Source organism: Bos indicus x Bos taurus, chromosome 15, assembly GCF_003369695.1.
Source record: "Bos indicus x Bos taurus breed Angus x Brahman F1 hybrid chromosome 15, Bos_hybrid_MaternalHap_v2.0, whole genome shotgun sequence".
Classification (NCBI taxonomy): domain Eukaryota; kingdom Metazoa; phylum Chordata; class Mammalia; order Artiodactyla; family Bovidae; genus Bos; species Bos indicus x Bos taurus.
Window position 1 is genome coordinate 1,802,205 of NC_040090.1, and position 27,235 is coordinate 1,829,439.

The following is a 27,235-nucleotide window of genomic DNA, read 5'->3' on the forward strand; positions in this document are numbered from 1 at the left end:
GTACACAGTGGATACTTTATACTCAATGATAAGCAGCTCATCCTGTTTCCCTCTCCTCCTAACTACCACTCCACTTTTTGTTTCCATGAGCAGCATTACTTTAGATACCTCAGGTAAGGGGAGTCATGTCCTTCTGGGACTAGCTTAGTTCACTCAGCATAAAGTCCTCAAGTTTCATCCACATTGTCATATATTGCTGTGTTTCCTCCTTTTTCAAGGCTGAGTAATACTCCACTGTAGGTATGTACCACACTTTCTTTATCCATCATTCTGACATTTACGTTGCTTCCTTATCTTGGCTATTGTAAAATAATGTTGTAACGAACATGGGAGTGAAGACAGCTATTCCACGTCTTCTTCATTTCATCTGCCAATGGACATTTAGGTGGACTCTATGTCCTGGATATTGTGAATAGTGCTGCTATGAACACTGAGGTGAACGTATCCTTCTGAATTAGAGTTTTTGTCTTGTCCATGTATATGACCAAGAGTGGGATTGCAGGATCATATGGTCCGTCCATTAGTTTTTCTAAGGAACCTCCATACCATCCTCCATGGTGTCTGCACCAATTTACATTCCCACCAAAATGTACGAGGGCTCCTTTTTCTCCACATTCTCTCCAACGTTTGTTATTTGTAGACTTTTTGATGATGGCCATTCTGAGACAAAAGCGCTTCCACAGCCTTTAACCTTGGAGGAAGACTAATGAATAATTTAGCAAACGTTAACCCTAGGAGACAAGGTGGAGCAATAATATTCTAGGAAGGCAGAGGTAACCGTGTGCAAATCTGTGCTGTGCTGGTCTATGGACTGAAGGAGCGTACAAGCTTTTTCGACTTTCCAGACATTAATCACCCTTGTCCCTGCTCCTCTGATCAGAGTGACTCCTTCCTTCCATAAAGAAACTGCCCACTGACCCGTAAACAAGGATAAGAGTGATGAGGACAATGACCCAGATGATTCAAACGTCCTTCCTTGGTTGTTTCACCCAGTGGACTATCTTCTCTATGAACACAACTTTCTTTTCTGAGGGTGGTAGGACAAGTGTTCACGTGGGATCCAGGGTACTTTGGCATGAAAGGCTCTGGACTGAAATTCTGTCTAACTCAGCCACACTGAGCCTTAGTTTCCTTTTTGATAAAAGTGAAACTCAGGCCCAAGTTGACCCATTGTGGAGATGTTTAACTGTAGCCTCAGTATGGACAGAGAAGAGAACACAGCTCATCCTAGGAAAAGGAGGATCCTGACAGCTTTAGGATTCTTGCAAATGATCTGCTCTGAATATACATAAAAAGGGAGATCAAATTATGCAAATCACACTGGAGCCCTATCTTTCCCAATATCTTACTCATTGCAGGTGCTTGAGAATGCGAAGTGCTTCCCTGGGGGTTCAGTGGTAAAGAATCCACCTGCCAATGCAGGAGATGAGGTTTGATCCTTGGGTGGGGAAGATCCCCTGACAAAGGGAATGGCAACCCACTCCAGTTCCTTGCCTGGACAGAAGAGCCTGGAGGGCTACAGTCCATGGGGTTGCAAAAGAGTTGGACACGAGTTAGCAACTAAACAACAGCAACAACAGAGACCGGGAAGGGGAGGAGGGAGGTACTGTCTACCAAGTGTGACCTGGGATCCAGCCTATTGGTTTCCTGCAGCTTGGATTTCAGAGTAACGGCAGGGCCTTTGGGCAAAGAGCAGCCTGGTGTTTCACAAAGAGGAGCTCACGTGCACACTGGCAGCCTCCCAACCTTTCAGAACCCGTTCCCGCAACACGAGACCCAGACGGCAAGGGCTGGATTTCATGAACACTGGCTCCTAACTGTTTGCCTCAGTGCAAGGTCCACATCACAAGCCTCCGCTTAGCAATTTCTGCAGAAAGCATCCCTAAAGGCACTCAGCAAGACACCACCAAACTGACTGCATCAAAGAGAAATTTCATCATCTACAGAAGGCTCCTCTTCAGGTGTTCCCGCAATGCTTGGTGTGAAGACAGCTTTCCAGGTAAGTACCCGTTCCAAAAAAAAGGATAATCATTGCTCTGTGACATCTTCTCCACTTACATAAGACAAATCAAAGTGCTCATATTGTCTTATGCTCAGAATACGATGATAAATATAAGAAAAAGGAATAGCTGGAACTTAAGAAAAGTGTATCCAGCACCTATTCTGGAAAACGCAACTTGTTACGTACCATGAAAAAATCTTGCATTTTCCAGATCTGAACTAATAAAGGAATGAGGAAAGATCTGGACTTTTCCCAGAAGTGTGTGGGTAAAAGGAGCACTTCGCTATGGTTTTACCTGTGGTCATGTGTGGATGTGAGAGTTGGACTGTGAAGAAAGCTAAGCACCTAAGACTTGATGCTTTTGTACTGTGGTGTTGGAGAAGACTCTTGAGAGTCCCTTGGAGTCCAACCAGTCCATCCTAAAGGAGATCCAACCAGTCCATCCTAAAGGAGATCAGTCCTGGGTGTTCTTTGGAAGGAATGATGCTAAAGCTGAAACTCCAGTACTTTGGCCACCTCATGCAAAGAGTTGGCTCATTGGAAAAGACTCTGATGCCGGGAGGGATTGGGGGCAGGAGGAGAAGGGGACGACAGAGGATGAGATGGCTGGATGGCGTCACTGACTCAATGGACGTGAGTTTGAGTGAACTCCGGGAGTTGGTGATGGACAGGGAGGCCTGGAGTGCTGCAATTCATGGGGTCGCAAAGAGTCAGACACGACTGAGTGACTGAACTGAAATGAATTGAACTAAATATGTGAAGACGGCACTCTAAACATCACCCTGTTTAATCCTTCTGGTCATATTTTAAGATAGGCAGCATTTTGTCTCTTTAATGATAAGAAAGTTGTTGTACTTTATGTTAGAGAGGAAATGAGCAGATGAGTAAGGACAAGAATACAGAACAGATCTGCTGTAATAAACTTGTTTTAAAGAATTCACTTATATTTCTACCACCACAATCCATCTTTTTGTGTTCTCTTTTGAATTTATGCCTACGTATGTGGTATATGGGGAAACAGTGGAAACAGTGTCAGACTTTATTTTTCTGGGCTCCAAAATCACTACAGATAGTGACTGCAGCCATGAAATTAAAAGACGCTTACTCCTTGGAAGGAAAGTTATGACCATCCTAGATAGCATACTCAAAAACAGAGACATTACTTTGCCAACAAAGGTCCGTGTAGTCAAGGCTATGGTTTTTCCAGTGGTCGTGTATGGATGTGAGAGTTGGACTGTGAAGAAGGCTGAGTGCCGAAGAATTGATGCTTTTGAACTGTGGTGTTGGAGAAGACTCTTGAGAGTCCCTTGGACTGCAAGGAGATCCAACCAGTCCATTCTGAAGGTGATGAGCCCTGGGATTTCTTTGGAGGGAATGATGCTAAAGCTCCATTGATGCATCCAGTACTTTGGCCACCTCATGCGAAGAGTTGGCTCATTGGAAAAGACTCTGCTGCTGGGAGGGATTGGGGGCAGGAGGAGAAAGGGACGACAGAAGATGAGATGGCTGGATGGCATCACTGACTCGATGGATGTGAGTCTGAGTGAACTCCGGGAGTTGGTGATGGACAGGGAGGCCTGGCGTGCTGCAATTCATGGGGTCGCAAAGAGTTGGACACGACTGAGTGACTGATCTGGTCTGATCTGATCTGATGTGGTATATGAGCTTTTTCTCGTCCATCCCTGTGTATGAAGAAGAGGTGACCATCATGGACCTGTATCATAGTTCACATTTCCTTTCTCTCAGCTGCACACTGCGCTTTTGTTCAGTCCTTGCTTATTATGTTCATGTAGCTTAATCAGTTTCTGCTGAGAGCGTTTTTGCTTCCTTTTGGATTGTTTTCTTTGGGTTAATTTCTTCTTCTGGGAATAACTAAGTCAAAGGTTTGGATTTCGCTCCCCAGGACGCTGCCTGTTACCCAGTTCTGCAGCTCAGGGTGAGCGTGTCCAAAGCCCTGTAGTCTGTCCAGATTCCTGTTTCGGTTGCTTTCAGTCTACTTGATTTATGAATCTCGGGCTCACTTGTTTTCAGTCTACCCACCAAGCTTGGTTTTTGGTTCCTGTGTGCATCCGTAAAGGATGGTTCTAAACCCTATGCTTTTCAGGAAATACGGTGATATTATACCCCACAGACTGTTTAAAAACTTTGTTGAAGTATAGTTGACTTATAATGTTGTGTTAATTTCTGCTATACAACAAAATTCTCCAGTTATACATGTTGAACACATATATATTTTTATATATTCCTTTTGACTTTCCTTTCCACTATAGTTTATCACAGGATGTTGAGTATAGTGCCCTGTGCTGTATGGTAGAACTTTGCTCTTGACCCTAACATCCTATATGTAATAGCTCACATCTGCTAACCCCACACTCCCAATCCTTCCCTTCCGGACCACCATCCCCCTTAACAACCGCAAGTCAGTTCTCCACATCTGTGAGTCGGTTTCTGACTCACACATATGTTCCCTCGTGTCACATTTTAGATTTCACTTCCGGGTGATATCACACGGTATTTATCTTTCTCTTTCTGACTTCCTTTACTTGGTATGATAATTTCTAGATCCGTCCATGTTGCTTCAAATGGTATTATTTCATTCTGTTTTATGACTGAGTACTATTCCACTGTGTATATATATGTGTGCGTGTGTGTACATATATTGTGTCTTCCTTGTCCATTCTCTCAATGGGCGTTCAGTGTGTTTTCATGTCTTGGCTGGTGTAAACAGCGCTGCTGTGAACAAAAGGTGCATATATGTTCCTGAATTACAATTTTGTGTGAATATATGCCCATGAGTGGGATTGCTGGATCAAAGGGCAACCCTGTTTTTAGTTTTTTGAGGAACGTCTATACTGCTTTCCATAGTGGCTACATCCATTTACATTCCTACCAGAAGTGGAAGAGGGCTCACTTTTCTCCATAGCCTCTCCAACATTTATTATTCGTAGACTTTTTAATGATGGCTATTCTGACCTCACCCCACGGGGTCATCTTATACTCGGGTAACTCCTTATGAGTTGCCTCGAGATGAAAGGTAAGATTAGCCTTCAGGAATGCTATCCTTTTTACAGTCCTAAGATGTTGAAATAGGGCTCCTCTGGTGGCTCAGTGGTAAAGATTCTGCATGCCAATGCAGGCGACATGGGTGTTACCCCTGTTCCTGGAAGATCCCCCATGCCACGGAGCAAGTAAGCCTGTGCACCACCGCCACTGAGCCTGTGCTCTGGAGCCCGGGGCCATGACTACTGAGCCCACGTGCCCTAGAAACCATGGTCTATGACAAGAGAAGCCACTGCAGTGGGAAGCCCAAGCACTGCGGTGAGAAACAAGCATGCTGCAGTGAGAAACTCCCGCACTGAAATGAGAAGCCCGCGCACTGCAGTGAGAAACTCACCCTGGGCAGCGAGAAGCCCGCGCACTGCGCACACTGCAGGGAGAAACTGGCGCCTGGCAGTGAGAGCCCACGCACGGCAGTGAGAAGCCCCCGCACTGCAGTGAGAAACTCCCACACTGCAATGACAAGCCCGCACACGGCAGTGAGAAGCCTCCACACTGCAGGGAAAAACTCACTCACTGCAGGGAGAAACTCGTGCACTGCAACTCCAGAACAGCCCCGGCTCGCTGCAACTAGAGGAAAGCCTGAACAGCAAGGAAGACCCAGTAAAACCAAAAGTAAATAGATAAAACAAATAAATTAAAAAAAAAAAATCCTCCAATACACAACAAGGCTCTGGACTTTTCTTTTCTTTTAAATTTTATTTTATTTTTAAACTTTACATAATTGTATTAGTTTTGCCAAATATCAAAATGAATCCGCCACAGGCATACATGTGTTCCCCATCCTGAACCCTCCTCCCTCCTCCCTCCCCACACCATCCCTCTGGGTCGTCCCAGTGCACCAGCCCCAAGCATCCAGTATTGCGCATAGAACCTGGACTGGCAACTCGTTTCATACATGATATTTTACATGTTTCAATGTCACTCTCCCAAATCTTCCCACCCTCTCCCTCTCCCACAGAGTCCATAAGACTGTTCTATACATCAGTGTCTCTTTTGCTATCTCGTACACCAGGTTATTGTTACCATCTTTCTAAATTCCATATATATGCGTTAGTATACTGTATTGGTGTTTTTCCTTCTGGCTTACTTCACTCTGTATAATAGGCTCCAGTTTCATCCACCTCATTAGAACTGATTCAAATGTATTCTTTTTAATGGCTGAGTAATACTCCATTGTGTATATGTACCACTGCTTTCTTATCCATTCATCTGCTGATGGACATCTAGGTTGCTTCCATGTCCTGGCTATTATAAACAGTGCTGCGATGAACATTGGGGTACACGTGTCTCTTTCCCTTCTGGTTTCCTCGGTGTGTATGCCCAGCAGTGGGATTGCTGGATCATAAGGCAGTTCTATTTCCAGTTTTTTAAGGAATCTCCACACTGTTCTCCATAGTGGCTGTACTAGTTTGCATTCCCACCAACAGTGTAAGAGGGTTCCCTTTTCTCCACACCCTCTCCAGCATTTATTATTTGTAGACTTTTGGATCGCAGCCATTCTGACTGGTGTGAAATGGTACCTCAGAGTGGTTTTGATTTGCATTTCTCTGATAATGAGTGATGTTGAGCATCTTTTCATGTGTTTGTTAGCCATCTGTATGTCTTCTTTGGAGAAATGTCTATTTAGATCTTTGGCCCATTTTTTGATTGGGTCATTTATTTTTCTGGAGTTGAGCTGTAGGAGTTGCTTGTATATTTTTGAGATTAGTTGTTTGTCAGTTGCTTCATTTGCAATTATTTTCTCCCATTCTGAAGGCTGTCTTTTCACCTTGCTAATAGTTTCCTTTGATGTGCAGAAGCTTTTAAGGTTAATTAGGTCCCATTTGTTTATTTTTGCTTTTATTTCCAATATTCTTGGAGGTGGGTCATAGAGGATCCTGCTGTGATGTATGTCAGAGAGTGTTTTGCCTATGTTCTCCTCTAGGAGTTTTATAGTTTCTGGTCTTACGTTTAGATCTTTAATCCATTTTGAGTTTATTTTTGTATATGGTGTTAGAAAGTGGTCTAGTTTCATTCTTTTACAAGTGGTTGACCAGATTTCCCAGCACCACTTGTTAAAGAGATTGTCTTTAATCCATTGTATATTCTTGCCTCCTTTGTCAAAGATAAGGTGTCCATATGTGCGTGGATTTATCTCTGGGCTTTCTATTTTGTTCCATTGATCTATATTTCTGTCTTTGTGCCAGTACCATACTGTCTTGATAACTGTGGCTTTGTAGTAGAGCCTGAAGTCAGGTAGGTTGATTCCTCCTGTTCCATTTTTCTTTCTCAAGGTCGCTTTGGCTATTCGAGGTTTTTTGTTTTTCCATACAAATGGTGAAATTATTTGTTCTAGCTCTGTGAAGAATACTGTTGGTAGCTTGATAGGGATTGCGTTGAATCTATAAATTGCTTTGGGTAGTATACTCATTTTCACTATATTGATTCTTCCAATCCATGAACACGGTATATTTCTCCATCTATTAGTGTCCTCTTTGATTTCTTTCACCAGTGTTTTATAGTTTTCTATATATAGGTCTTTAGTTTCTTTAGGTAGATATATTCCTAAGTATTTTATTCTTTCCGTTGCAATGGTGAATGGAATTGTTTCCTTAATTTCTCTCTCTGTTTTCTCATTATTAGTGTATAGGAATGCAAGGGATTTCTGTGTGTTGATTTTATATCCTGCAACTTTACTATAGTCATTGATTATTTCTAGTAATTTTCTGGTGGAATCTTTAGGGTTTTCTATGTAGAGGATCATGTCATCTGCAAATAGTGAGAGTTTTACTTCTTGTTTTCCAATTTGGATTCCTTTTATTTCTTTTTCTGCTCTGATTGCTGTGGCCAAAACTTCCAAAACTATGTTGAATAGTAATGGTGAAAGTGGGCACCCTTGTCTTGTTCCTGACTTTAGAAGAAATGCTTCCAATTTTTCACCATTGAGGATAATGTTTGCTGTGGGTTTGTCATATATAGCTTTTATTATGTTGAGGTATGTTCCTTCTATTCCTGCTTTCTGGAGAGTTTTTATCATAAATGGATGTTGAATTTTGTCAAAGGCCTTCTCTGCATCTATTGAGATAATCATATGGTTTTTATTTTTCAATTTGTTAATGTGGTGTATTACATTGATTGATTTGCGGATATTGAAGAATCCTTGCATCCCTGGGATAAAGCCCACTTGATCATGGTGTATGATCTTTTTAATGTGTTGTTGGATTCTGATTGCTAGAATTTTGTTAAGGATTTTTGCATCTATGTTCATCAGTGATATTGGCCTGTAGTTTTCTTTTTTTGTGGGATCTTTGTCAGGTTTTGGTATTAGGGTGATGGTGGCCTCATAGAATGAGTTTGGAAGTTTACCTTCCTCTGCAATTTTCTGGAAGAGTTTGAGCAGGATAGGTGTTAGCTCTTCTCTAAATTTTTGGGAGAATTCAGCTGTGAAGCCGTCTGGACCGGGGCTTTTGTTTGCTGGAAGATTTTTGATTACAGTTTCAATTTCCGTGCTTGTGATGGGTCTGTTAAGATTTTCTATTTCCTCCTGGTCGAGTTTTGGAAAGTTGTACTTTTCTAAGAATTTGTCCATTTCTTCCACGTTGTCCATTTTATTGGCATATAATTGTTGATAGTAGTCTCTTATGATCCTTTGTATTTCTGTGTTGTCTGTTGTGATCTCTCCATTTTCGTTTCTAATTTTGTTGATTTGATTTTTCTCCCTTTGTTTCTTGATGAGTCTGGCTAATGGTTTATCAATTTTATTTATCCTTTCAAAGAACCAGCTTTTGGCTTTGTTGATTTTTGCTATGGTCTCTTTTGTTTCTTTTGCATTTGTTTCTGCTCTAATTTTTAAGATTTCTTTCCTTCTACTAACCCTGGGGTTCTTCATTTCTTCCTTTTCTAGTTGCTTTAGGTGTAGAGTTAGGTTATTTATTTGACTTTTTTCTTGTTTCTTGAGGTGTGCCTGTATTGCTATGAACTTTCCCCTTAGGACTGCTTTTACCGTGTCCCACAGGTTTTGGGTTGTTGTGTTTTCATTTTCATTCGTTTCTATGCAAATTTTGATTTCTTTTTTGATTTCTTCTGTGATTTGTTGGTTATTCAGCAGCGTGTTGTTCAGCCTCCATATGTTGGATTTTTTAATAGTTTTTCTCCTGTAATTGAGATCTAATCTTACTGCATTGTGGTCAGAAAAAATGCTTGGGATGATTTCTATTTTTTTGAATTTACCAAGGCTAGCTTTCTGGCCCAGGATGTGATCTATCCTGGAGAAGGTTCCATGTGCGCTTGAGAAAAAGGTGAAATTCATTGTTTTGGGATGAAATGTCCTATAGATATCAATTAGGTCTAACTGGTCTATTGTATTGTTTAACGTTTGTGTTTCCTTGTTAATTTTCTGTTTAGTTGATCTATCCATAGGTGTAAGTGGGGTATTAAAGTCTCCCACTATTATTGTGTTATTGTTAATTTCTCCTTTCATACTTGTTAGCATTTGTCTTACCTACTGTGGTGCTCCCGTGTTGGGTGCCTATATATTTATAATTGTTATATCTTCTTCTTGGGTTGATCCTTTGATCATTATGTAGTGACCTTCTTTGTCTCTTTTCACAGCCTTTGTTTTAAAGTCTATTTTATCTGATATGAGTATTGCTACTCCTGCTTTCTTTTGGTCCCTATTTGCATGGAAAATCTTTTTCCAGCCCTTCACTTTCAGTCTGTATGTGTCCCGTGTTTTGAGGTGGGTCTCTTGTAGACAACATATGTAGGGGTCTTGTTTTTGTATCCATTCAGCCAGTCTTTGTCTTTTGGTTGGGGCATTCAACCCATTTACGTTTAAGGTAATTACTGATAAGTATGATCCCGTTGCCATTTACTTTATTGTTTTGGGTTCGAGTTTATACACTGTTTTTGTGTTTCCTGTCTAGAGAATATCCTTTAGTATTTGTTGGAGAGCTGGTTTGGTGGTGCAGAATTCTCTCAGCTTTTGCTTGTCTGAGAAGCTTTTGATTTCTCCTTCATACTTGAATGAGATCCTTGCTGGGTACAATAGTCTGGGCTGTAGGTTATTTTCTTTCATCACTTTAAGTATGTCTTGCCATTCCCTCCTGGCTTGAAGAGTTTCTATTGAAAGATCAGCTGTTATCCTTATGGGAATTCCCTTGTGTGTTATTTGTTGTTTTTCCCTTGCTGCTTTTAATATTTGTTCTTTGTGTTTGATCTTTGTTAATTTGATTAATATGTGTCTTGGGGTGTTTCTCCTTGGGTTTATCCTCTTTGGGACTCTCTGGGTTTCTTGGACTTGGGTGATTATTTCCTTCCCCATTTTAGGGAAGTTTTCCACTATTATCTCCTCAAGTATTTTCTCATGGTCTTTCTTTTTGACTTCTTCTTCTGGAACCCCTATGATTCGAATGTTGTAGTGTTTAATATTGTCCTGGAGGTCTCTGAGATTGTCCTCATTTCTTTTAATTCGTTTTTCTTTTATCCTCTCTGATTCATTTATTTCTACCATTCTATCTTCTAATTCACTAATCCTATCTTCTGCCTCTGTTATTCTACTATTTGTTGCCTCCAGAGTGTTTTTAATTTCATTTATTGCATTATTCATTATATATTGACTCTTTTTTATTTCTTCTAGGTCCTTGTTAAACCTTTCTTGCATCTTCTCAATCCTTGTCTCCAGGCCATTTATCTGTGATTCCATTTTAGTTTCAAGATTTTGGATCAATTTCACTATCATTATTTGGAATTCTTTATCAGGTAGATTCCCTATCTCTTCCTCTTTTGTTTGGTTTGGTGGGCATTTATCCTGTTCCTTTATCTGCTGAGTATTCCTCTGTCTCTTCATCTTGTTTAAATTGCTGAGTTTGGGGTGTCCTTTATGTATTCTGGCAATTTGTGGAGTTCTCTTTATTGTGGCGTTTCCTCGCTGTGTGTGGGTTTGTACAGGTGGCTTGTCAAGGTTTCCTGGTTAGGGAAGCTTGTGTCGGTGTTCTGGTGGGTGGAGTTGTATTTCTTCTCTCTGGAGTGCAATGAAATGTCCAGCAGTGAGTTATGAGATCTCTATAGTTTTGGGGTGACTTTGGGCAGCCTGTATCTTGAAGCTCAGGGCTGTGTTCCTTTGTTGCTGGAGAATTTGCTTGGTATGTCTTGCCCTGGAACTTATTGGCCCTTGTGTGGTGCTTGGTTTCAGTGTCGGTATGGAGGCATTTGATGAGCTCCTGTCAATTAATGTTCCTTGGAGTCAGGAGTTCCCTGGAGTCAGGGTTTGGACTTAAGTCTCCTGCTTCCGGTTATCCATCTTATTTTTACAGTAGTTTCAAAACTTCTCCTTCTATACAGCACCATTGATAAAACATCTACATTAAAGATGAAAAGTTTCTCTACGATGAGGGTCACTCAGAGAGGTTCACAGGGTTACATGGAGAAGAGAAGAGGGAGGAGGGAGTTAGAGGTGACCCAAATGAGATGAGGTGAATCAATAATGGAGAGAGTGGGCTAGCCAGTAGTCACTTCCTTATGTGCACTCCACAACTGGACCACTCAGAGATGTTCATGGAGTTATACAGAGAAGAGAAGGAGGAGGAAGGTGACAGAGGTGGCCAGAAGGATAAAAGGGGGGAATGAAAAGGAGGGAGACAGATCCAGCCAGTAATCAGTTCCCTAAGTGTTCTCCACCGTCTGGAACACACAGAAATTCACAGAGTTGGGTAGAGTAGAGGGGTTAGGGAGGAGACACAGGGGACCTGGTGGAAAAAAGGAGAGTCTAAAGGGAGAGAGAGCAGTCAAGCCAGTATTCTTGCTCCCTAGTGAAAAATGGGTCCTGAAGATTGGGTTCTTAAAGGTACAAAATTGGTAACAATTACATAAAAGCAAAAATTAAAAATCTAGAGTAGAGTTTGGAATTTCAAAAATACGATGTTAAAGAAAAGAAGAAGGAAAAGAAAGAGAAAAAACGAACAAACAAAAACAAACAAGGTCACGAAAATTGTAAAGAAAGTACAGGTACAAAATTGATAACTAATACCAAAAAGCAAAAATTAAAAATCTAGAGTAGAGTTTGGAATTTCAAAAATAAAATGTTAAAAAAAAAAAAAGAAGAAGAAGAAGAAAAATAAAGAGAGAAAACAGACAAACAAAAACAAACAATGTCACAAAAATTATAAAGAAAATACAGGTACAAAATTGATATTATTCAGATATACAATGTTATATAGAAGAAGAAGAGAAAGAAACAGAGAAGAAGAAAAAAAGAAGTCACAGAAATTATATAAAAAAAAACTATAGGTACAAAATTGATAACAAATACCAAAAAGCGAAAATTAAAAATCTAGATTAGAGTCTGGAATTTCAAAAATACAATGTTAAAGAAAAGAAGAAAAAAAAAAAAAAACAAAAAACAAAAAACAAGGTCAAAAAATTATAAAATATGTATATATGAAGTTTGCTGAAGAAGAAAAAAATAGGGTCTTTTTTTTTTTTTGCAAAGTAATAGGTTATAAAAGTGAAAATTAAAGGAACAATAGAGGACTTAAAAATTTTTTTTTAATTAAAAAAAAGAAAGAATGATTGTAAAAATAATAAAAATATATCTAGGACTTTCTTGGTGTTGTTGTGGGTTCAGTTCATTTTTGGCTCGTTCCTTGGTCAGACTTATATTTCTCAAGATCTATAGGCCCCTTCCTATGTAGTCTGTAGTAACCACAGGGTTTTGGTCTATTGCCTGTAGCTTCCAAGGCGTTTCCGTCTGTTATATCTTCTTCTGTTTGCTAGTCTCTTCAGTATCTGGTTTCCGCCCTGACACAAAGGGGACCGTGGAGGACACTTTTTTTTTTTTTTTTTTTTAGGCTTACTTGTTCAGTCGCGCTGTGGGGAGGGAGGGAGGGATGCTGCAAACAAATAACACTGGCATGGGCTCGCAGTGCCTCAGCCACCCTGGGTCTGCCCCCGCTCACGGCGCATGTAGCCACCCTGCCCACACTGCTCGGGCTCTAGGTTGTTCCGCTGGGAACAATCCGAGGCCGGCCCTGGGTCGCATGCACCTCCCAGGTCCAAGCCACTCAGGTTCAGGCACTCGGGTAGTCCTCAGAGGCGCAGACTCATTTGGGCCTGCGTTTTCTGCTCTTCCCAGGTCCGAGCAGCTCAGGTGATGAGGTGTTTGGTGAGCACCAATGCTGCGACTTAACGCCTCCCGGCCACTCGGTTATCTGGGTGTAAAACCGGCGCACCTTCTCAGGCAGATGTTGACCGTCCAGACCCCCAAGAAGTTTTAGTTAGCAAAGAAGCCTGCTTACAGTTTTATAGATAATGTCTCTCTGGGGCTGCGATTGCCCCCTTCCGGCTCTGGCTGCCTGTCACCGGAGGGGGAAGGTCTGCAGCCGGCTATCTCTGTTCAGTCCTTTGTTCCGTGCGCGGGCCTGGCGGTCTTAGGTTAAGACTGGCTTTTCGCGTGGTAGATATCCCACAGTCTGGTTTGCTAGCCCAAATTATTTCGCTCAGATAGCGCTCAGAGTATTCAGGCCAGATTCTTACTCTCAGCGATGCAGCCCGCGCCACGCCTCCCTGCCCAGCCCCCGCTTGCTAATGGCGGATGCAGGCATCTGCGCTGCTTCTCCGCTGGGGGAGTTACCGTAGGGCTCTCAATCTGCGAGTTTTAATTGTTAATTTATTTTTTCTCCCTGTTATGTTGCCCTCTGTGCTTCCAAAGCTCGGCACAGATTCGGCAGTGAGAAGGTTTCCTGGTGTTTGGAAACTTCTCTCTTTTTAAGATTCCCTTCCCGGGACGGAACTCCATCCCTCCCTCTTTTGTCTCTTGTTTTTTTGTCTTTAATATTTTTTCCTACCTCCTTCCGAAGAGTTGGGTTGCTTTTCTGGGTGCCTGATGTCCTCTGCCGGCATTCAGAAGTTGTTTTGTGGAATTTACTCGACGTTTAAATGCTCTTTTGATGAATTTGTGGGGGAGAAAGTGTTCTCCCCGTCCTACTCTTCCGCCATCTTGGCTCCTCCTCCCTGGACTTTTCTTCAAGACATACCTTAGTACAAAGCAACTGGAAACCTTTCCCATGTCCAGCATATATTATGTACTCAATACATATATGTTGATTGGCTTAATCAATCTCTATGTTTCTGGAAGGTGGAGTTACTAAACAGGTAAATACAGCATTTCTTGCATCAAATCATCCTCATCACCCACTTACTGAGGGCATGTTATGTGCCGCATGACAGAGAATGAGATGGTTGGATGGCATCACCAACTCAATGGACATGAGTTTGAGTAAACTCTGGGAGTCGGTGATGGACAGGGAGGCCTGGCATGCTGCGGTCCATGGGGTCGCAAAGAGTCGGACACGACTGAGCAGCTGAACTGAACTGAGTGCAAGAAGTGTAACAGATAGGATAACAAATAAGATGAGGTTCCTGCCCCAGAGGCGAATACAGTCTGGAAAAGTAAACTCTAGCCCAGAGTAACAAGTTATGTAATGCAGGTATGCAAAAGCACTTACGAGAGCAGAGAAAAGGGAGTGATTGTTCTGTCTGAAGTAAGAAACAAACAGGGATCATCATCCAGTAGAAACTATCAGATCAGATCAGTCGCTCAGTCGAGTCCAACTCTTTGCGACCCCATGAATCCTAGCACGTCAGGCCTCCCTGTCCATCACCAACTCCCGAAGTTCACTCAGACTCACGTCCATCGAGTCAGTGATGCCATCCAGCCATCTCATCCTCTGTCGTCCCCTTCTCCTCCTGCCCCCAATCCCTCCCAGCATCAGAGTCTTTTCCAATGAGTCAACTCTTCGCATGAGGTGGCTAAAGTACTGGAGTTTCAGCTTTAGCATCATTCCTTCCAAAGAAATCCCAGGGACTTCTGACATCCTTCAGAACGGACTGGTTGGATCTCCTTGCAGTCCAAGGGACTCTCAAGAGTCTTCTCCAACACCACAGTTCAAAAGCATCAATTCTTCAGCGCTCAGCCTTCTTCACAGTCCAACTCTCACATCCATACATGACCACAGGAAAAACCATAGCCTTGACTAGATGAACCTTTGTTGGCAAAGTAATGTCTCTGCTTTTGAATATGCTACCTAGGTTGGTCATAACTTTCCTTCCAAGGAGTAAGCATCTTTTAATTTCATGGCTGCAGTCACCATCTGCAGTGATTTTGGAGCCCAGAAAAATAAAGTCTGACACTGTTTCCACTGTTTCCCCATCTATTTCCCATGAAGTGATGGGACCGGATGCCATGATCTTCATTTTCTGAATGTTGAGCTTTAAGCCAACTTTTTCACTCTCCACTTTCATTTTGATCAAGAGGCTTTTTAGTTCCTCTTCACTTTCTGCCATAAGGGTGGTGTCATCTGCATATCTGAGGTTATTGATATTTCTCCTGGCAATCTTGATTCCAGTTTGTGTTTCTTCCAGTCCAGCGTTTCTCATGGTGTATTCTGCATATAAGTTAAATAAACAAGGTGACAATATACAGCTTTGACGAACTCCTTTTCCTATTTGGAACCAGTCTGTTGTTCCATGTCCAGTTCTAACTGTGGCTTCCTGACCTGCATACAAATTTCTCAAGAGGCAGATCAGGTGGACTGGTATTCCCATCTCTTTCAGAATTTTCCACAGTTTATTGTGATCCACACAGTCAAAGGCTTTGGCATAGTCAATAAAGCAGAAATAGATGTTTTTCTGGAACTCTCTTGCTTTTTCATGATCCAGTGGATGTTGGCAATTTGAACTCTGGTTCCTCTGCCTTTTCTAAAACCAGCTTGAACATCAGGAAGTTCATGGTTCACATATTGCTGAAGCCTGGCTTGGAGAATTTTGAGCATTACTTTACTAGCCTGTGAGATGAGTGCAATTGTGTGGTAGTGTGAGCATTCTTTGGCATTGCCTTTCTTTGGGATTGGAATGAAAACTGACCTTTTCTAGTCCTGTGGCCACTGCTTAGTTTTCCAAATTTGCTGGCATATTGAGTGCAGCACTTTCACAGCATATCTTTCAGTATTTGGAATAGCTCAACTGGAATTCCATCACCTCCACTACTATCACAACATTGTAAATCAGTGATACGCCAACAAAAAATTTTAAAAACAAATACAATGTGAATGAATGAGCCAGTTCTTTGACACATGGATCAAAATAGACATTTCATTTTTAGGTATTGAAAATGGGACTATGTATTTGCGTGGTTTTTCTATATCAATATGTATAAATAGGTTTATAACTAGAGATGATTAGACTATAAGCTGTATACACGTGAGAAATAGAAGAGAGACACTGAAGAGGGCTCTGGCAATCAGCACAGAACCTGCTCCTCTTGCTCCTGAATCTCCTTCAGCTCCTCTCACTCATGGCTGTTTCCTGGTTGTCTCTCTAGGCTTACGTGTCTTGCATGATGTTCCTGCTGCAAGGTGCCCAGATGCTGCAGATGCTGGAGAAATCCTTGAGGAAGAGCCTTCCTATGTCCTTAAAGGTGAGAACGGCAAATTCTTGGGGAGTTTTCCCCTTGGGGAGTGAGGACTAAGAAGTTCCTGCAAATGAAGAAGAGAGACTAGTGTTTGCTAAGTGCCTATTCTGTGCCAGGCCTTAGAGCATGTTTCCTCTGGTTTAACATGCATAACCTCTCTGCAAGATGTTCACTGTTATGCCCACATCACTGCTGTGAAGATGGAGGCCTTGGTGAAGTGATTTGCCCGATACCCCAGATAGTGAGCTGCAGTGCTATGGTATGAACATAGGAATACCTGAGACCTAACATTGCTTTTTTTCTCCAAGTTGAATAAAAAAGTGTTCCCTTGCTCCTTTTTAAGAAACATTCCATAATAGCACTGGGAATTTGCCCAGAGCTCTCCTACAAAATTAGCTAAGACTGCTTGTTAACTTTTAATTTTTTCTCCCTAAAGGAACAGTTGCCAGATCATGAGCCGCCTTTGAAATTACCAATGAATCAATTTCTATTTGACTTAAATTTCCAAGTTTCTCTGAACATACTGCACATCAGGCTATTTTGATAGTCAGGCTGACACTGAGGATCTCTGTTCACCTAGTACAATTGATCAGAAACGTTAGGATTAAATAGGGAATACTCATAAATGCCCCCATCCAGAACTGTTCCATAGCAGCTCTACTGACTGGCCGAGGTCCTCGCCTATGTTTTTCTTTAGCAATGAAAGGGATGGTGTCCGTTCCAGTGGAATTTAAATGCAACCATGTGTCTGTGGGGAGTTTGAGCAAATTCTGGGCCATCATGAAGGACAGGGAGGTCGGCCATGCTGCAGTCCATGCGGTTGCAGAGTCAGATATGACTGAGTGACTGCACAACAGCAACAATGGGTGTGTGTGTGTGTAAAATCATTTTTCCCTGAAATATTTTTTGTTTCTTAGGTCAGATTAGAAACTAGATTTCTACTGTTTTGTCAGACACTCCTACAAGATGCATACAGTTGAGATTAGGTAAATGCATTTTTCACCCCCTCACTCTCTAATAGATTTTTCTGCTTCTTCTTTCAGTATAAAGGTGGAAAGTGCTGGCAGTATTTTATTTCTAGATCATATGGCTTCATTTATTAGAAATAGACTAAGGGGGGTACTCCCTAATGGTCCAGTGGTTCAGACACCACACTCCAAGGCGGGGGCCCAGTTCCGATCCCTGGCCATGGAACTGGATCCCACGTGCCAAGCTAAAGGGGCACAGGCAGCAACTAGAGACGCATGTGCTGCAACTCAGACCTGGGGCAGCCAAATAAATATTGAAAAAGAGAAAAATGGACGAATGAAACAACTCACCCTGTCTTTAAATTACTGCCTGAAAATGACTCCAGATCAACTAATTTAAAACTAAAAAACCACCCCCTTCAGTGGATCCCACTAAATACAAATCTCTGTTACCTTTCACTTGATAAATCCTTAAGATCCAGGCAAACTCTCAGAGAAACAGTCAATTTTTTCTTAGAGATAAGATCAATCATACATTTTAAGAACATTTGCTTAAGATATTTTTTATGGTGAGTAGCTGTTTTTTAATATTCTTCAGCCTAAAACTTTCTCCTCAAGTTAAGTGGACTCCAAACATTTCGAGAAAACTGTTGGTGGGTCCAAGGCCCTTATGTGGACCATCTCTGTGTTAAGAAAAGGTGGTCCTCTTGGGTCCCCAGCTTTCCTGAAGAAACAGTATTGGTTGTATATTGGAGATGCACATTATACCCTAGTTCAAATCTACGGTACTTGTTTGCCAGGTACTTTTAATGGAACTGTAACCTGGAACTCAGTACTTGAGTCTCAGTTCAGATAATGTCCATCTGCCCTTCTCAGTGTTGGCTATTCAGTACATTTTATTGTGTGTGAACTCCAGTTGAGTCAATTTAGAGTAGTTGCCTGACTCACTATAGAGTTCAATAGAAAAAAGGTTTTAATTAATTCAGCCAGAGGAATAAGAAAGAGAACAGTTACACGTATTTTCAGATCTTGTAATGAATCATATATTAATATAAAATGGTTTTACAGACTTCCCAGGTGGTACTAGTGGTAGAAAATCTTCCTGCTAATGAAGGAGACATAAGAGACGCAGGTTCGATCCCCAGATTGGGAAGATCCTCTAGAGTAGGAAATGGCAACTCACTCCAGTATTCTTGCCTGGAGAATCCCATGGACAGAGGAGCATGGTGGGCTGCAGTCCATGGGCTGCAGAGAGTCAGACACAACTGAGCGACTAAACACAAGTACATAAAATAGTTTTACACCCCCAGGTGCCGATGTGTAAAAACACTCCACTGAATTTCTATTTCAAGCCTCCATTCATGGCTGAAAACAATACATTCAGGTAAGATCAGGCAACATAGACTTTTCTCCTCTTTCTCCATGATCTAACATCACTAGTTCATGTGAGGTGGAGAGTGGTAGGAGGGAAAGATGTTGAACAGTCTTTGGTCACCATTAACCACGGTAGAAGTCATTCAACTGGATAACTTGTGTTTTTTTTTTTTCCACCTTTGGTCTCTGGCAGTTTCCATGCTGGTATCTGCAGAGGTTTCATGTCCACAAGAGTCACGAGGCCCATGGTAGAATTCATTCACTGCTGCATTCCCCACCCCCCAAACAACTAGAGTATTTAAGATCCAAGGGTGCCCTTATACATTCTCTCATTGCTCTTCCCTCTCTCTCAACAGCGTGTGCAACACGGTGGGGCTGGGATTCCAAGACTGGACTCAGGCCGCCAGATTCCACAGTCCATTCTCTTGAGCATTTTGCTGTAGCCTTTGCTTATTGGTGGGAGGAAATTGCCACCAAGGGGTTATGAAGACATGTGAAAGAGTTTTAAATGTGTCCATAAACTTTCAACTAGTAATTACCTTCTGGATAATGTAAGGAAATAGCAGGTGCCCATGCAAATGTCTGTGCAGGCATGCTCTTTGAAGAACTATCTGTTAAAATGAAAATTTGGAACCAGCTGAAATGACCTTTAACAGGCAAAGGTACAAATGAACTGTGGTACTGATTCTATATAATGGAATCCTCTGCAGCAATTAGAACATAATCTAAAATTTTTTATATTTATGAACATAGAAGTATTTTCACAATTTATTCAGTGGGGGGAAAGATCATGTATCTGATCATTTTACATTTGTAAAATTGTGTATGTCCATGAAGTTCTCAGGTGGCTCAGATGGTAAAGAATCCACCTGCAATGTGGGAGACTGGGATTCAATCCTTGGGTTGGCAAGATCCCCTGGAGGAGGGCATGGAAACACACTCCAGTATTCTTGCCTGGAGAATCCCATGGACAGAGGAGCCTGGCAGGTGGCAAAGAGTCAAACATGAGGTGTCAAGAGTCAATGAGGTGGCAAAGAGTCAAACACGACTGAGTGACTAAGCATAGCACATGGGTATGACTAGAAGACAGTCTGGGAAAAGATAACAAACCCTACAAAAAAAAAAGAGTGATGTTCTTAAGATCACTAACTTTGTTTGTCCAAACATTTTGCCATATGCATATATGAGTTATATTTATTGTTGTTCAGTTGCTCAGTCGTGTCCAACTCTTTGGGTCCCCGTGGACTGCAGCACACCAGACTTCCCTGTACTTCACTGTCTCCCAGAGATTGCTCAAACTCACCTCCATTGAGTCAGTGATGCCATCCAACCATCTCATCCTCCTGCCCCCAATCCATCCCAGCATCAGGGAGTTTTCCAATGAGTAGCTCTTCACATCAGGTGGCCAAAGTATTGGAGCTCCAGCTTTAACATCAGTCCTTCCAATGAATATTTGGGGTTGATTTCCTTTAGGATTGACTGGTTTGATCTTCTTGCTGGTCAAGTGACTTTCAAGAGTCTTCTCCTGCACCACACTTTGAAAGCATCAATTTTTTGGTGCTCAACCTTCTTTGTGGTACAACTCTCACAACCATACATGACTATTGGAGAAACCATAGCTTCGACTAGACAGACCTTTGTCAACAAAGTGATGTTTTTACTTTTTAATATGCTGTCTAGGTATGTCATAGCTTTTCTTCCAAGGAACAATCTTTTAAGTTTATGGCTGCAGCCACCATCCACAGTGATTTCAGAGCCCAAGAAAAGAAAATCTGCCACTGCTTTCATTGTTTCCCCATCTATTTGCTATAACGTGATCAGACCGGATGCCATGATCTTAGTTTTTTGAACGCTGGGTTTTAAGTCAGCATTTTCACTCTCCTCTTTCACTTTCATCAAGAAGCTCTTTAGTTTCTTTTCACTTTCTGCCATAAGGATATGTCATCTGCATATCTGAGGTTATTGATACTTCTCCTGGAAATATTGATTCCAGCTTGTGCTTCATCCAGCCTGGCATTTTGCATGATGTACTCTGCATATGAGTTAAATATGCAGGGCAACAATATATAGCCTTGATGTACTACTTTCTCAATTTGGAACAAGTCTATTGTTCCATGTCCGGTTCTAACTGTTGCTTCCTGACCTGCATACAGCTTTCTCAGGAGGCAGGTAAGGTGGTCTGGTATTCCCATCTCTTGAAGAATTTTCCACAGTTTGTTGTGATCCACATAGGCAAAGGCTTTAGTGTAATCAATGAAGCAGAATTAGATGTTTTTCTGGAATTCTCTTGCTTTTTCTATGATCCAATAGATGTTGGCAATTTGATTTATATTAGATGGGCAGAAAATTTTCTCATTTCAGGTAAAAAAAAAAAAAAGTTTCACGTGGAGATTGTTGACATAGATGCCCTATTTGTCTTTTTTCCACTATAAAATTTCATGATTTCATAGAAATAGGCCTTGTCCTGATCAAAGAAGGTACTTTGCCATCCCTTCCTGATAGGCTGACCCCCTCACTTTCTCTGCACACTGCAGGTTTATGGGACCGTCATGCACATGAACCATGGAAACCCATTCAATCTAAAGGCCCTGGTGGACAAGTGGCCTGATTTTCAGACCGTGGTTATCCGCCCTCAGGAGCAGGTAAGGGGCAGGTGTGGAGTGAACGTGTTACGTTTATCTTTGCTGCGTGCCTAGCATGTGCCTGGCAGTGTGGTGGACCCTGGAGACACGGAGATGAAACGCAGTGACAGTGAACAGGCCCCTGTCCTCAAGAACCTCAGAGTCCGGAGGGAAATATAGATAGATAAATAAATGATAATTTAGCACAAAGTGTACAAGAACAGAAAATGTACAGCATACAAAGAAATCACTGGTGAAAACTGATGAGCTGTGGAGGCTGAAGACGGAAGTTGCAGAATCAGGTGAGAGACACCTCTGAATGGATGTTTCATTGGAACTGGATTTTGTTGATAAATACATCTTTGTTAGGCTGAAAAAGAATGGAGGACATTCTAACCAGAGAAAGTAGCAAGGACAAAAATAGGAAGGTATAAAATAAGACAGTTAGCTAAGGTGATTATAAAAGCAAACTTATATTAGAATTTCTGTATGCATTTTGAAAAAATATTAAAAAGTCATAAAACTATATAGTTAATACATTTCAAAGACAAAACATTCTAAGTTCATTAAAAATATCCAGTAAAATTATAGCTTTATAAATATATAAATATACTTTTCCTAAAAATAATGTTATTTAAAAACTGGAAACAAAAAAACATATTTAATGAATAAATATATTGATAAACACTGAACTAAAATAAAATTATTTGATCTTTTGTCTTCAATGGGATATTATAAACAAAATTTGTTAATGACGTCATTGCTGAGTTGTGAATGTATTTTTATGAAACGTATTCCAAACATTTTTTAAATTCTATGATTCTGCACTAGCTGTTATGTTTTTCTGTGACTTTTTCATGCACATAATCTCACACCCTTTTTAATAATTTGACAGGATTTTTCTGCATAAGTGATTTCATTGTTTTTCTGTAATTACAGTTTGTTAACTAGTTTAATATTGTGAGTAAGCATTTCTAATAGGTTTTCATCTTCTTTGTCCTAATTAAGTATAGATAGAAATTTCAACCCAGAATTATCAATATCTAAATTTAATATTGTCGTCCTCTAGTTGATATGTTCAACAAGTATTTGAAATAAGAAAAATTTATTCTTGCAACAGAAACTTTTCCTTGTCAATTGCTTTTATCCCTGTTGAGAAAATGAAAATATAGAAAAGTGCTTTCTAGATAGTTGTGCCTTTGTTTGAGAGGACATTTTGACACAATGTATATAATATTCTTCAGTTTTTCATCATAATTTGAATACCTGAATAGTTTATAGCTTATACCTCATAGCTTAAATGATTCAGAAAAATTTGTAGTGCACAAATACAGACAGCAATATTTTAGTACTGAAAAATACCACAGTTTAGTAGATTTTAGGGAAAAAAGGATTAAAATTATGAAAAATAAGAAATTTATTTTGTCCCCCATTTCTTTATGACAACAGGACATGAAAGATGACCTTGATCACTACACTAATACTTACCATGTCTACTCTGAAGATCTTAAGAATTGTCAGGAATTCCTTGACTTACCAGAAGTCATCAATTGGAAACAGCATCTGCAGATCCAAAGTAAGTAACAGGAATGGACTCACCTCTCCATCCTAGCAATTTCTTCTTGTCGTCTACGTCCTTTCTCCAAGCTCCAGACCCTCCACCTGCTGTCAACAGTTTTGTTGTTGTTGTTCAACTACAACTGTACAGGTAAAGGGGAAGAAACGCCCTCCAAGCTTGTATGGGATGCTATAGAGGACTGTACATAGTCCCCGGATAGCCAAGGATTTGTGCCACACTTTGCAGACATAAGCAGGATATCTTAGGATGGTTGGGTATCAGAGCAGAGCTTTCCCCAGGGACTTTCCTGTGGCTCAGCCAGGAAAGAATCCCCCTCCAATGCAGGAGACCTGGATTCAATCCCTGGGTTGGGAAGATCCCCTGGAGAAGGGAACGGCTACCCACTCCAGTATTCTGGCCTGGAGAATCCCATGGACTATACAGTCCATACAGTGTCACAAAGAGTCAGACATGACTGAGTGACTTTCACTTCACTTGCAGACTTTCACCCTTCACTTGCAGGGTGCCTTAGGATGGTTGGGTATCAGAGCAGAGCTTGCCCCAGAGACTTCTGTTCTTAGATCACCTCTCAGGTCACAGAGAACAGCTGTCATGGTTATGAGCAACCCCTCCAGAGTCAGACCACCTAGAATGGCATTTGCCTGTGGCTTTGCTATGTGATCCTAGCCAGAGACATTATCTGAGATCATGATTTAGGTATATAGAATTGAGAATAATCAGTTCAGTTCAGTTCAGTTGCTCAGTTGTGTCCAACTGTTTGTGACCCCATAGACTGCAGCATGCTAGGCCTCCCTGTCCATCACCAACTCCTGGAGCTTTCTCAGACTCATGTCCATTGAGCCAATGATGCCATCCAACTATCATCCTCTGACATCCCCTTCTCCTCCTGCCTTCAATCTTTCCCAGCATCAGGGTCTTTTCAAACAAGTCAGTTCTTCTCATCAGGTGGCCAAAGTATTGGAGTTTCAGCTTCAGCATCAGTCCTTCCAATGAAGGACCCAAAACACAGCAGTGTTGAAAAGATTCAATGAAATCTTGACCAGGGATTGCTGAGTACAATGCCCGGATGTCTCAGTGCATTTCACTGCATAGGAAAGCTCATAAATCTGTGAACTGACAGGTGGGCTGGGCTTGGCAAGGCGGTTGTTCTGTTGGTCTCCTCTGGGTTTTCATATGCAACTGCAGTCAGCTGATGGGTGGGCCATGGGCTGGTTTCTCTAACATGGCCTAAGGTATGTCTGAATGATGGTCTGACTGTCAGGGCTGGCTACTTGTGGACATACAATAGGCGCACACCTCCTCAGCAAGCTAGCCTAGGCCTATTCACGCGGTGTTGATCTCAAGGAAACAGAAATGCAAAGACATGGTGAGCCATAACGTGCAAGCATTTTTAAGCCCCTCCCTGCATCAATATACTCTTTCCCAATTGGTGAAATCCAGTCATATGGCCAAGGTCAGATGCAGTGCAGGAGGGGGACTATTCCAGGGAATGGATACAAGGACATGTGGGCAAACTGAGGACCATCCCTGCAGTCATCTCTGCAATCATCTACCATACTGGAAACACAGTAAGTTCTCCATAGATGGTGGCAACTCTAATGATGATAGCTCACCTTCTTTGGTCATCAGAACCACATGGTTATGTAGCCCAGGAAACTTAGGTCTAGGTATGACCATGACTGAATGAATTCCTAGACATGTTTTCAATTTTGTAAAACAAGGAAAACTGTACAGATCTTGACTACATAACCCCAGTCATACAGCAGCACCACCAACGTGTGAGTGGCTCAGACCTGTCCAACTCTCTGTGACCCTATGGACTGTAGATTTTCAGGCTCCTCTGTCAGTGGAATTCTCTAGGCAAGAATACTGAACTGTGTTGCCATTCCTTTCTCCAGGGGATCTTCCCAACTCTGGATCAAATCCGGGTCTCTGGCATTGCAGGCAGATTCTTTACTGGCTGAGCCACCAGGGAAGCAGCCCCAGGCCCATCTCCAAAGTTTTCTGTCTATAAACCCTCAGATACTCCTACTCCACTGGAGAGCTTTTCCTTAGAATGGACTTAAATCATGGCATGTCTCCTTATAATCCCATCTAGGTACACAGTCCAGCCTGAATGAAGTAATACAAAATATTGCAGCCACGAAATCCTTCAAAGTCAAGTGATCAAAAAACATTCTCTACATGGCATCTGAGACAATAAAGGAACTGACTCCATCCCTGCTGGATGTAAAGAACTTACCAGTCAGCGATGGCAAACCAAAGGCTATGTGAGTTTGATAAAAGCTACTCTGCACCACTTACACCTCTCATACGCAAGTAGCCTCCAGCCTTGTCTGCCTGCTTTTACCCTGGCTCCCCACAATCCATCTTCTTCAAGGCAGCCAGAATAAGCTTTTTGAAAAAATGTAATTCAAGCCGTGTTTCTCCCTGCTTAAAATAGGCCACCAGGCCCTCTCCTCTGGAGCGTGTCAGGCCTGTGCTGCCCTCTCTGACCTGTCTTGCCCTTCTAGCTCACTCAGTCCAGCAGCAGCAGCCTCTTTCTCGTCCTCCATCCTCACAAGCTCAGCCACAGTCCAGGACTCTGTGTGCCCTCTCTCCTCTGCCTCCTCTCTCTCTATAAGGATGATAGAGGTGGGGACAGATGCAAACCTCTAAAGTCACAGACTGTGCTTTTCTCTTGGAACACCCACAGCTGACCCAGAGATGTTTAAGCTCTCATCTGTGGATCCTAGCCACGCAGCTGTGGTGAACAGATTCTGGCTTTTCGGTGGCAATGAGAGGAGCCTGAGGTTCATCGAGCGCTGTATCCGGAGCTTCCCCAACTTCTGCCTGCTGGGGCCCGAGGGGACCCCTGTGTCTTGGTCCCTGATGGACCAGACAGGAGAGATGCGGATGGCAGGCACCCTGCCTGAGTACTGGGCCCAGGGGCTCGTCACCCACGCCATCTACCAGCAGGCCCAGTGTCTGCTCAAGCGGGGCTTCCCTGTGTATGCTCACGTGGACCCCAAGAACCAGATCATGCAGAAGATGGGTCAGAGCCTCAACCACATGCCCATGCCCTGTGACTGGAACCAGTGGAACTGTGAGCCTCTGTGAGCGGCCCTGAGCAGGAGCCAGGGTGGAGGGGTATGAGGACGTGATGGGGGGCAGAGCGCGGTGGAAGGAAGAATAAATTGTGGCTGCGATCACCATGAAGGCGTTGTGGCTGCGATTGCCATGAAGGTGTATGGCTGCGGGTGCTGTGAAGGCATGTGGCTCTGGTCACTGTGAAGGCGTGTGGCTGCGGTCACTGTGAAGGCGTGTGGCTGCGGTCACTGTGAAGGCGTGTGTCTGCGGTCACTGTGAAGGCGTGTGGCTGCGGTCACTGTGAAGGCGTGTGGCTGTGATCCCTGTGAAGACATGTGTCTGTGGTCACTGTGAAGGCGTGTGGCTGTGATCCCTGTGAAGGTGTGTGGCTGTGATGTGTGGCTGCGATCCCTGTGAAGGCGTGTGGCTGCAATCACTGTGAATGCATGTGGCTGCAGTCACTGTGAAGGCATGTGGCTGTGATCCCCGTGAAGGTGTGTGGCTGTGATGTGTGGCTGCGATCCCTGTGAAGGCGTGTGGCTGCGATCCCTGTGAATGCATGTGACTGTGATCCCTGTGAAGGCGTGTGACTGCGATCATGTGAAGGCGTGTGGCTGCAGTCACTGTGAAGGCGTGTGGCTGCGGTCACTGTGAAGGCGTGTGACTGTGATCATGTGAAGGCGTGTGACTGTGATCATGGGAAGGCATGTGGATGCGATCACTGTGAAGGCGTGTGGCTGTGGTCACTGTGAAGGCGTGTGACTGCGATCATGTGAAGGCGTGTGGCTGTGATCACTGTGAAGGCGTGTGACTGCGATCATGTGAAGGCGTGTGACTGTGATCATGGGAAGGCGTGTGGATGCGATCACTGTGAAGGCGTGTGGCTGTGGTCACTGTGAAGGCGTGTGACTGCGATCATGTGAAGGCGTGTGGCTGTGATCACTGTGAAGGCGTGTGGCTGTGATCATGTGAAGGCATGTGACTGCGATCATGTGAAGGCGTGTGGCTGTGGTCACTGTGAAGGCATGTGGCTGTGATCATGTGAAGGCGTGTGACTGTGGTCACTGTGAAGGCGTGTGACTGTGATCATGTGAAGGCATGTGACTGTGATCACTG

General features: G+C 42.6%; 1 protein-coding gene across 1 annotated transcript; it reads left to right on the top strand.

Annotated features, from left to right (window-relative positions):
• Positions 1–1,760: 1,760 nt before the first annotated feature.
• Positions 1,761–26,248, top strand: LOC113905240 (glycine N-acyltransferase-like). The gene is given in 6 exon segments (XM_027562243.1): positions 1,761–1,999; positions 16,419–16,514; positions 21,385–21,492; positions 22,921–23,047; positions 25,149–25,320; positions 25,747–26,248. Coding segments are annotated over 6 exon segments (933 nt in total). The 5' UTR covers positions 1,761–1,972; the 3' UTR covers positions 26,150–26,248.
• The last annotated feature ends 987 nt before the right edge of the window (positions 26,249–27,235 follow it).